The 11,385-nt window shown below is 43.9% G+C and overlaps 1 protein-coding gene across 3 annotated transcripts; it reads right to left on the bottom strand.

Moving 5' to 3' along the window:
- Nucleotides 1-6,018: 6,018 nt before the first annotated feature.
- HSBP1 (heat shock factor binding protein 1) lies at nt 6,019-10,725 on the bottom strand. Of its 3 annotated transcripts, none has more exons than XM_015810497.1 (4): nt 10,608-10,725; nt 10,042-10,108; nt 9,229-9,348; nt 6,019-8,024 (listed from the first exon to the last, which is right to left on the bottom strand). In XM_015810497.1, exons 1-4 carry the CDS (start codon nt 10,650-10,652, stop codon nt 8,014-8,016), a joined length of 243 nt encoding a protein of 80 aa, XP_015665983.1. In that variant the 5' UTR covers nt 10,653-10,725; the 3' UTR covers nt 6,019-8,013. The 3 variants fall into 3 exon arrangements, with proteins under 3 accessions (XP_015665983.1, XP_015665990.1, XP_015665977.1); XM_015810504.1 differs by lacking the exon at nt 10,608-10,725 and adding an exon at nt 10,277-10,324; XM_015810491.1 differs by lacking the exon at nt 10,608-10,725 and adding an exon at nt 10,247-10,324.
- Nucleotides 10,726-11,385: the final 660 nt, after the last annotated feature.

Genomic DNA, 11,385 nt, shown 5'->3' on the forward strand with positions numbered 1-11,385 from the left:
TGAACACAGAAGGACAATCTTGGCACAAGAGAAGCGAGCACTCCGTAAAGCCAGAGCTGCAAATGCTGAAGCAATAGTGTCCACATTTCTCTGTTCAGTATGTGGCAGAACATTCCGTGCTAACATCAGTCTCATCAGCCATCTACGGACACACCGCTGATGGCCCATAATCCATAAGATGTCAAGGTCTTCATCGAAAATCGATGGATGAACAGCATAATGTTAGCAAAGTTTTGTTCTTCTTTTTCTAGTTCTCTTCGAACTGCAAAAGAATGGTGTATAAGTCAACTGGGGAAGAATTTAGTGGGCATTAAAGAAGTCCCAGGGAAGATAATGGAGAGCAGTTATGATTCCTTCATAAAGCTCTGTATTCCCAAGAGGTTCTGTTAAACAGTTCCTGGCTCCTTCCACTTCCTTCTTGGCAACGTAGGCACGCAAGTTAGAGCTAAGTTGCAGGATGAGCTGATAATTAATCCCCAATAACATTTTTTTTTACAGCAGGCTGCACACATGATGGATGAGGAGCTGGCAATAAAAGTTCAAGGACGGCATGTTGACCAATAGCAGATTCTTCATTGCTGGAAAGCAGGAGGACTGCCTATATAGCATTGATACTGCAGGAAAGAGGGCAGTCTAGCAGAGCTAGGAGTTCCCATTGTGACACACAGCACAACATATATAGAGCAATTGTGAGTTGATGCCCTGGTTTTTCAGGATGTCTTTCAGCACCACGGATAGCACCCTGGTTAGGAGAGGTGCTGCTCCACTGGGTCATAAATGAATCTTTGCAATGCATGGTGGGTCACACAATCAGCCATCTGCTTAAATTGGATTTGGCATATTTATCCACCTAGCGAGTCCTTCTCAAGGACCTGGGAAAGGTGGGCTTTGTCACTGGAGGGGGCTAAAGGTTAAAGGTCGCAGATTGTAAGCTGTTCCAAGTAAAACTGCCTTATTGTTATTACAGTATGACACAGATTCCCTGTCTGACAGTTAAGATTCTCCACTTTATCTCAGGCAGCCAATGTGAAGCCAGGTTGCTTCTCAGGAAAGCAATGGCACACAAATCTTAATACGAATAAGATACAAAAATAAGATAAAATCCAGGGTCTGCATTCTGTAATTGTAGACACTGTGCACTAGAGGGCGGTATCTGATCTAAAACTGGATTTACGTTTAAATTCCCAAAACTTGAGAAGCACCAAGCAGGAGACAGTTAGTAGTAGTAGTAGTAGTAGTAGTAGTAGTAGTAGTAGTAGTAGTAGTAGTAGTAGTAGTAGTAGTAGTAGTAGTAGTAATAATAATAATAATAATAATAATAATAATAATAATAATAATAGTCAATTGCAAAAGGCGGCCTTACTAGGAACTGCTTCCATCCTGCGACGATATCTGTAATACCATCAAACATCCACATCTGCCTATCCCAGGTCCTGGGTAAGGACTCGATAGGTAGACAAAATGTCAAATCCAGTCTGAACATCTGGCTGACTGTGCGATGATCCATAATAATAATAATAATAATAATAATAATAATAATAATAATAATAATAATAATAATAATAATAATAATAATAATAATAATAATAATAATAATAAAGTTGGAAGGGACCTTGGAGGTCATCTAGCCCAACCCCCTGCTCAGGCAGGAAACCCTATACCATTTCAGACAAATGGTTGTCCAGTCTCTTCTTAAAAACTTCCAGTATTGGAGCATTCACCACTTCTGGAGGCAGGTTGTTCCACTGGTTAATTGTTCTCACTGTCAGGAAGTTTCTCCTTAGTTCCAGGTTGCTTCTCTCCTTGATGAGTTTCCATCCGTTGCTTCTTGTCCTGCCTTCAGATGCTTTGGAGAATAGCTTGACTCCCTCTTCTTTGTGGCAGCCCCTGAGATATTGGAACACTGCTATCATGTTCCCCTTCGTTCTTCTCTTCGTTAAACTAGACCTACCCAATTCCAGCAACCGTTCCTTATATGTTTTAGCCTCCAGTCCCCTAATCATCTTTGTTGCTCTTCTCTGTACTCTTTCTAGAGTCTCAGCATCTTGTTTACATCGTGGTGACCAAAACTGGATGCCATATTCCAAGTGTGGCCTTAAATAAGGAGACAGCAGCAGCTGATCCTTTTTGCCAACCAAGTAACTACCTTAGTTACTAAGTAATGGAGAGAAATGCAGAACAGACCTGGCTCAACATCCAAATCGAAAGCTGATATAAAATGATGGTGATATTACCCTTAAATGAAAAGGCACGTGCTTCCTGCAGCCCACAGAACAGGACCTCTGCTTTCTCTCTCATCAGAGAAAGGAAGGGGAAAAAACAACAACCCTGTCCAGCTAGGAATCTGCGTGGAGGAAAGATTAAACCTTTCTCTGAATGCTGAAGACCTGATGCAAATCAACGAGTGTCTCTACAGATGGATGGATTTATAATTGGCTTTTCGAAGCCCTGACATGATGAGAATCCATGGCAGGATGTTATTGGACGAGTAAATCCATCTTCTTCTTGGCTCTACGGTGGCCATGAGATGCCTTACCGAGCTGAATGCTAACGAAGCCGTTAGCTTGCTGACATTTAAAAATGAAATTAGAAAGGATAAATCTCCAGGTGCCTTTGACAGGGAATACGGCACCCTCTCTGCCGTAGAGGGGAAAGGAACACAATCCGGGCTTGTTTTAGCATCTAGGCCTGGCATCCTCTTTATCCAAAGGCTGTGTGTTTCCTGGAAGGAAGGGGTCCTGTAAATTGGAGGGGGGGGACAATACTGCATCCAGTTTGGGTCACCACGATGTAAAAAAGATGTTGAGACTCTAGAAAGAGGGCAGAGAAGAGCAACAAAGGTGATCAGGGGACTGAAGGCTAAAACATACAAGGAACGGTTGCTGGAATTAGGTATCTCTGATGTTTAATGGAGAGAAGGACCAGGGGTGACAGGATAGCATTGTTCCAGTATCTCAGGGGCTGCCCCAAAGAAGAAGGAGTCAAGCTCTTCTCCAAAGCGCCTGAAGGCAGGACAAGAAGCAACGGGTGGAAACTATCAAGGAGAGAAGCGACCTAGAACTAAGGAGAAACTTCCTGACAGTTGGAACAATTAACCAGTGGAATAACCTGCCTCCAGAAGCGGTGAATATAGGGTTTCCTGCCTGAGCAGGGGGTTGGACTAGATGACCTCCAAGGTCCCTTCCAACTTTATTATTATAACCTGTGGGAATATTTCAGAAACAAAGAGGCTGAGGGGGGAGGCTTCCTGCCTCCTCTAGCATCATTGAACTGTACAGGTCTATAAAAAATGCAAAGCCTATATCCCTAAGACACTGCAGATGCTGGTCTATCTCCACTGCATACAACCAATTTTTGACTGCAAACTGTAAAAACAATGCTTTGTGGTTCCCCCATGGTCTTTAAACAAAAAAAATCTAATACCCTTAAGATTGAACAATATTTTTCTTTTTTTTTTACCCTTGGGGGGAAAAGTTTCTCTTAACATTTTTTTTTTGAGAAAGAGCTTTTGTATTCAGAGAATAAATCATAATATATATTTTTTTTGGAGCAGAACACTTGCAATAAATCGCTTGGGATATGTAAAATATCCATTAGTAACAAATAAGTGATTAATTGGGTAGCCTTTGAATGTGGATCCCCATCCATGCAAACTTAATCTTTATACATGGTTCGAAAGTCCCCAAAATATACTGCAATATTTCATCTTGTCACAATATCACCTGAGAAGGTCATTTGGGGGCTTAAGAAGTATTCTTACGGTGGCTTTTGCAGTTGAGTCTTCTCTATTAATAAAACTTTCTGTGCATCAGCGGTTTAGTTTAAACCAAGGCTCAAGATTCTGCTGATGAAAAAGTATATTGGAGTTATTTTTCTCCTTGTTAGGGAAAATATTTGTATTTTATCAATACTGTCTGTTGGAACAAATTACAAATGGTCACTTAGCAAGAATTCCAAGTTACAACGGACCCCCCCAAAAGGGGACTTGCAACCAAGATCCAAAGTTTTGATGGTCCTCCATCCATGGTGACATTACCGTACTTTGGGTGCTTGGCAACGGGGCCACATTCATGGATGGCAGTGTCCTGTGGTCACATGACAGCATTTTGCCCCAAATTGCCACTTGCTTCTGGTTTTCATCAAAACCGCACCCATAGTCAACCATGAGTTTGAGTAACAACTCGTGTTTATGACCATCACCCAAAAAAAGGTCATAAAATTGGGTTGGCTATGTATCCAACTCATTTTACAATCATTGCAACTTACAGCCGTAATTGGCAGGCTCCGTTAAAGTCGAAACTTGAGGGTTTCCTGTAATTTACTTTGAGCAATTTGGTATTTAAACTTCCAGCTTTCCAAGAAAAGATTGAAATTAGTCATTAAATGGTGATTGGAGTATCAATACTCTGCTGCTTCTGAAATTACTCTTAAGGAAGAAGAGGGTTTACTGCTGTTTACCTCCAGTTTACTACCACTTTTTAAGGGCAAGTGCCCTTCTCCTGGCATGTTTTAATGAAGCTCCCCAATTTCTCAGCACAACCTTTAGCAAGGGATTGATTAGGGCAGTGGTGGCGAACCTATGGCACGTGTGCCAGAGGTGGCACTCAGACCCCTCTCTGTGGGCACACGTGCCATGCCCCAGAGATAGCGAGGGACTGGCCCCCACCACCCTGGCTCCACCCACCCAGTCTGCCGTGACCACTGCGGCCACGCCCACCCGGCACCCGGTGATAAATAAATGGGTTTTGGGTTGCAGTTTGGGCACTGGGTCTCTAAAAGGTTCGCCATCACTAGATTAGGGGACTGGAGACTGCTGGAATTGGGTATGTCTAGTTTTAACAAAGAGAAGGACGAGGGGTGACAGGATAGCTGTGTTCCAGTATCTCAGGGGCTGCCACAAAGAAGAGGGAGTCAAGCTGTTCTCCAAAGAGCCTGAAGGCAGGATAAGAAGCAACTGGTGGAAACTAAGCAAGGAGAGAAGCAACTAAGGAGAAACTTCCTGACAGTTAGAACAATTAACCAGTGGAACAACCTGCCTCCAGAAGCGGTGAATGCGCCAACCTGGATGTTTTTAAGAAGAGACTGGACAGCCATTTGTCCGAAATGGTGTATGGTTTCTGCCTGAGCAGGGGGTTGGACTAGATGATCTCCAAAGTCCCTTCCAACTTTACTATGATTATTATTATTATTATTATTATTATTATTATTATTATTATTATTATTATTATTGTTGTTGTTGTTGTTGTTGTTGTTGTTGTTGTTGTCCCAATGGAGGTTTTCCAAAAGGCAACAGGGCTTTCTCGATTTCTTTTTCCCTTGAAAACATTTTGCTCCTCATCCAAGAAGCTTCTTCAGTTTTGCGGAATGAACTGAACTTCGATTCTGTAAAATGAACTGCTGAAGACACTTCTTGGATGAGAAGTGAAACATTTTCAAGGGGGGGGGAAACCAAGAAAGGTCTAGTTTGCCTTTTGGAAAAGAAAAAAAAAGCTCCTTAGGAACAACCTGGATGACTGAGAATCTAGCATGGCTATCTGCACAGAAACCAAATTGCAACAGCATAGCAAGCAACTGCCATACGTTTCATTGCCACACATGGACATATAGGAATGCTTTTCAACACACACACACACATACACACAAAATAACCCCTCCAAAAACTAGAAAAAGCTCTCCAAAAATATTTTGCTTACTTTGCAAGTCAGCATTGGCCATCCAGATGCTTCAGGGAAGCTCAGAAGCAGATGGAAAAGCAAAATCTTCTTGTCATATGTCCAGAGCCGCTAACGCTAAGTGCCTCTAAAGTTTTGATAGATCCTGAAGGCACCAATTCCCCTTTTGCAGCTATTAAAGCCTGCAGTGATTAGTCCTGAGGGAAGTATAACTTAATTGTGCAGTAAATAAAGTGCTTCATTTTTTTTCCAGCCCAAAACCTGCCACCGAACCAACACAGGGCATCAAGCAAACTGGGACAGATACTCCAATTACATCATCTGCGGTAATAGATAAATACTTAGTGCCATTTCAGCAATTTATTTAGACATGTTTAACAGCAGGGTCAGAAAGATCTAAGGCTGGTTATACAAGGGTATTTATTTTAAACCATCTTCTTCTGCCTTTCTTGTAACACAACTACGATGACTTCACTGACCAGTTGAAAAACGATTATTCAGGTACCACCAAACATCACAAGTGCCATGATTGTTTTTAAAAAAATAAATGGATCTTACGGTGACAGTTCCACTCTTCAGCGGTGACTGAATGTGTTCATTTCTACTAACTCTAGGAACACTGAAGAAATGTCTTTCTCTTTTTACTCTGCTCCATTAAGAAATATTCAGCAGAAATCTTCCAGCGAGAGAGAGAGAAAAAGTTTTGTTTTGCAAGCAGCTGCTTCCATCCGTATTGGAAGAGAGCTTTTTCAAAAGCCAAACTGGCACCTGGTGTTGGCCAATTATCCCTGTTAACATTTTTCCCATGCAACCCAGAAAATTTGCTCTCCACATTTCTCATACAGCAGACCCACGAATACACAGGAACAGGTTGGGCTTAGGGGGACACAAGTTTCTTTTCCGTATTTTTGCGCGATCGAGCACAAGTTATGGCAAACTCTTTTGTTCAGCCGCTGTGGTGTACGAGGGAACCAACCACACCAGAGGGCATAAAAGAAGCAAAGATCCAAACTTGGAATGAAGAACGGAGTCCTGAATCAAGGAAAATGTCTACAGTATATCCACCCCAGCAAGGGATAACTGTTCATTTTTTTAATGGTCCTTCCATGCCTCCCAATAAAAAACTTGACCTTCTTCTGAAACAAACACACCCAGGATAGGGTCCTTCTGAGCTGTGGCAAGTTTATTCTGCAGCTTTAGGAGCTAGGCAGTAATGCCCTAATCCGCTCATATCCTCAACAGCTTAGTACTCCAAACACGGAGTTTTCTGTAAGAAGGCTGCACAGAGTAACTTGAGAATTTTAGCATGTTTACAACAACTGTCCCCGTTTACCTTTTAGCTAAAGCTGTACATTTTAAGGATCCCAGTGGAATCAGCCTCAATTGCTGGACACACTTATCCCAATTCCATCAAACTCTGGATTAAAATGCATCCCTTCCTTTACAGCGATTTCAAAGCCATCATAGGGAGATTTTATTTGTACACTAAAGGGCTTTTTCAGCAGTGATTTCATAAAGTCGCATTTAGGGCATTAGAACAGCTTCAATATTAGATGCAACTCAGCAATCACTTTGCAACGACCAAGATGTAAAGGCCAATTGTCACTCCGGGGACAGAAGTCTAATTGAAAGAAAATATGCATTTTATTATAAATCCAAAGAACTGGTCTCCACAGTTAGAACTATCAAGTGTCCTGCTTAAGGGGTACCCCCCCCCCAATAACAAAATGCAGGCTTCCAGGCCAATATTAGTGACAATTTACTTTTAAATTATTAACTGTTCAATTTTTTCAATTATCAATTTCCTGAAATCGATAATACAAAATGAAGAAGAGTTACAGCTCAAGAGATCCAAAATGGATTGTTTCCTACTTTAAACTTCTTACTAATAATCGGGTAAATGGCTCAGAACACATTTTCATCCTTGTGCACAAAATAGGCTGATAGAAAGCACAATACGTTTGACCCACTACATAAAAAGAATTACAAAAAGGTAACCAGGAAAAGGAAAGTTTTTACATCCAAATTCACAAAAGTCCACTTGTATAACATTAACATTGTATTTGATCCATCAAGCTACCAAATTAATGTTTTAATAATTGAAATCAGTATAGAACATGTCCATTCCAAAAAGTGCATGAAACTCACAATGCACAAGAAGTCAGAATAGAAACTGTTCCAAATCTAGTTATACAAGGTACATTAAGAACGCAAGTTCTACAGCTGTAGAAAAATGCTTATACACACTACTTGTTGGAAAAACAGAAAAATAAAACAAAAATGGGGTCTGAAAAATCAGCGTAGGCTTGTAAAAAGGTCTCTTTTCTGGGACCATCATAGATTATTGGCAGGCTGTTGAGAGAAAAGTAGGACAATTAGTAAAGATTGCCAGAAGAAATACAACTTAGGAACGTTTCACTTAGGAACGTTAGTATCTTGCACACTCCTAAATAAAAACAAGGGTGGCATTTAACTCATCCAGGCACTTAAAAAGCACTGCTAGTACATATTGACACTTTTAGGCCCATTTATTTTTACCTTTCAGCGGGCACAGCTCTTTACTTTTCCCTCCTCTTATAAGCAAATAAAATAGATAGCCCTTGACTTACGAATGAACCTGGCAATTATAGTCCTAACTTGTTACGATTGTAAAGTGTGTCCTGATGGAATGTGTTTTTACAATCTTTCCTGCAAATGGTTGTTAAGCAAACGCCACCTTTGTTAAGCGAATCCATTGGTGGGTGCTGCAAATGGCCATAAATGAGCACCAATTGTTGGGCACCCAAAATGCAGCCATGTGACCATGGGAGGGGGGGGGCAATATTATAACTTTGAAACTGGATCATAAGTAGCTTTTTTGGGGGGGTGTCTGTTGCAACTTACGGTAACTGTACTGTTACTACAGTACTGTTACTATCTGTATAGCACAGTGATGGAGAACCTTTTAGAGACCGAGTGCCCAAACTGCAACCCAAAACCCACTTATGCATCGTCGGGTGCCGGGTGGGTGTGGCCCATTGGCTGGGCGTGGCTGCAGTGGGTGGGACTAAAAAGTTCAATCAATCAATTCCAACTTTGCAAGATCTTTTTTTTCCCCGCGAGAAGTTGAAATTGACTGATTGAACCTTTTTTTTTTTTTTTGCACACGGCAACGGAGGCCTAAAGTGAAAAGGTTTTATAAAACCCAACTAAAGGCCTAGGACTGGAGCGACGGCGCGTGTGCCCACAGAGAGGGCTCTGAGTGCCGCCTCTGGCACCCGTGCCATAGGTTCGCCACCACTGGTATGGCATCACATGGAGGACTAGGGCTTATTTATTTATTCAATTTCTATTGAATAAATAGAATAGAATAAAAAAAATTTATAGAATAGAATAAATTTCTATTGCCACCCTTCTCCCCTCCAAGGTGACTCTGGGCAACGTCCAAATTATAAAAGCAGATGAAAAATAAATGAAAAGATTGAGGATGCCAATCCAGCAGCTGACAGCCTCTGTCTCTGTCACCCCACCGTATTTAATCCGCAAGCCCACAGAATCATTTCAGAGTCAAGCTCACATGAAGTCTTGGTAGTGGCTGCCTTGTTTTCTCCTCCTTCCAGTTCCTCCACTCCGGCCTGGGTCATGAGATCCGCAATGTTTTTCTCCAGGTCGTCGATGCGGCAACTCATGTCATCGAGTATAACTGAGTTAAGCAAACCACCTAGAGAAAATGCAACTGAAGCAAAACCATCTTCTGACCTTGGATAGAGGGTCACAGCAGACATCCCCGATCCTGTGGCTGCCATTTGCAACCTTCCCAGCTAGCTCTTAGCAACAGGGGAGCCAGCAGGAAGTCACAAGTCACTGCACTAAAATGACACACAGTGATTCGCTTAACCTCACCCAGCAGCGACACTGTAAGCCAGCGTGGTCACGTGACCTCACTCTTTTAAGGACCATGCTACTTAGTGATGGATTTGCCATTCCCTACTGCAGTTGTTAAGCGAGGAGCACCTACACATACACAGCAAGTTTCTTGGGTTTACATGCATTACTTAAGTGGAGAAAGTGTCTTGACATTTGCACACCGACTGATAAAAGTTGTGCAAACTCTGGACAGCCCGTTTGGAACGTGGGATCGGGGACGCTGACTTTGCATCCTCTCCTAATGTCGGAAAGGACTTAGAGAGGCAGAATCAAATAGAGGCACAGCGTGACATTGTCCCCATGCAATTGTCACGCGGCTGTGCAGCTTTTCTTCAGTGAGGTCTCCCCACACATTGGGGAGGGGTGTCTGGCCCAACCAAACCCCTTTGGTGAAACCTTCAGGTCTTCTTGCTTCTTCGCATCCCAAACCTCTCCTCTTTTATTTCCACGCTCAAAAGGATATTCCTGCCGATGATTTGGTCAGACATGGTCTGGAACTTGTCCTGCATTTGCTGCAGGAGGGTCTGCACCTGATTGGGGGAGGGGGAGAAAAAAATTTAAGCAAGGTTGTTTCAAACCCGCCCACCCCAATTACAAAATGCCACTGGGTCTAAGTGGCTTCCCTTGCAAGTGGGAGGCCTGGCCCAAACTCTGGGGCAAAAGACCACCTTGAAGCCCCCTCCCAGGTGAAGGGCGACCTTGGAGAAAGGCAGGGGCCGCATGCTCAAAGCCCGCATTAACCCAGGATGCTCTTAACCCGAGTTGGTCGTGTGAACGTAACCCCTTGGCTAAATCGAAATGCTCTGGGGAGGCCCCTCTCCGTTTCCACGGCAACCGAGGCCGCCCGCCCCCGAAGCGCATCGCCTCCCGCTGTATCCAGGGCGACCCCAACGGCCGCGCCCGGCTCCCTAGCAACGCGGCCACCGCCCTTTCCCGTCTCCATGGCAACCCCAGCAGTCCTTCCGCCCACCCTCCAGGTTCCCCGGGGAGCGGGCGGGCCGCTTCTCCGCCCCCACCGAGCCCGCTCACCACGGCGGTGAGGTCCTGCACGGTCTTGGGGTCCGTCTCCGCCATGTCGTTCCGCTGCGGCTGCCGCGACTCCCGGTCACCCGTCCAGGCCCGACTCCCAGGCGCTTCTGGCCTCCTCCGCGAGAACGCCGGCCCAGCCGCGGCTTCTCGCCAAGTCTCGCGAGAGCGAGGCGCGAGAACTGCATTGTGGGAAATGAAGTGCTGCCCGGTCGGGAACCCTCGCAGCCCCTTAGGCTTTCTTCATTTTCCGGGGAAGCCTAAAGACCTGAACTCCGGTCCCGCTGTGTCTGGGGATGATGTGAATTGTAATCCCAGCGAGGAGTTCCGCCTCGAACAAGCGGCGGGGGCGCTCTAGCCCCTGCATCTCTATTGCACCGGCCCAGAGATCGGAAGTGTCCTTTCAGAAGCTCGACTGTGCTTTTAAGCCATGTTATCACATGACTAGACGGTTGCATTCTGGGAAATGTAGTTTCGGTTTGGGCAAACTGCACGCAGAGGGCCTTTGCTTCCCATCAAACTTGCAAAGAGAAGAATGTTAGACTGCAATGACCATAGTGCCCTGCCAGGAGAATTTTTGACCCTGTTCTTCCGGAGTTCCAAGCAGAACACTTGTTGTGAACTACAGCTCCCATCAACCCGTCAACATAGAGAATGAGATTATGGGAATTGTAGTCCACAGCCTTTTCCCTTCCAGACTGTAACCCAACCTTGAACAATTTTATATATGAAAGAGATTGCCTGGTTGAGCTAGCTTGGCAATACATTTAGATTTAGATTT

The sequence above is a fragment of the Protobothrops mucrosquamatus genome, unplaced genomic scaffold (genome assembly GCF_001527695.2).
Source record: "Protobothrops mucrosquamatus isolate PMUCROS unplaced genomic scaffold, P.Mucros_1.0 scaffold_38, whole genome shotgun sequence".
Classification (NCBI taxonomy): Eukaryota; Metazoa; Chordata; class Lepidosauria; order Squamata; family Viperidae; genus Protobothrops; species Protobothrops mucrosquamatus.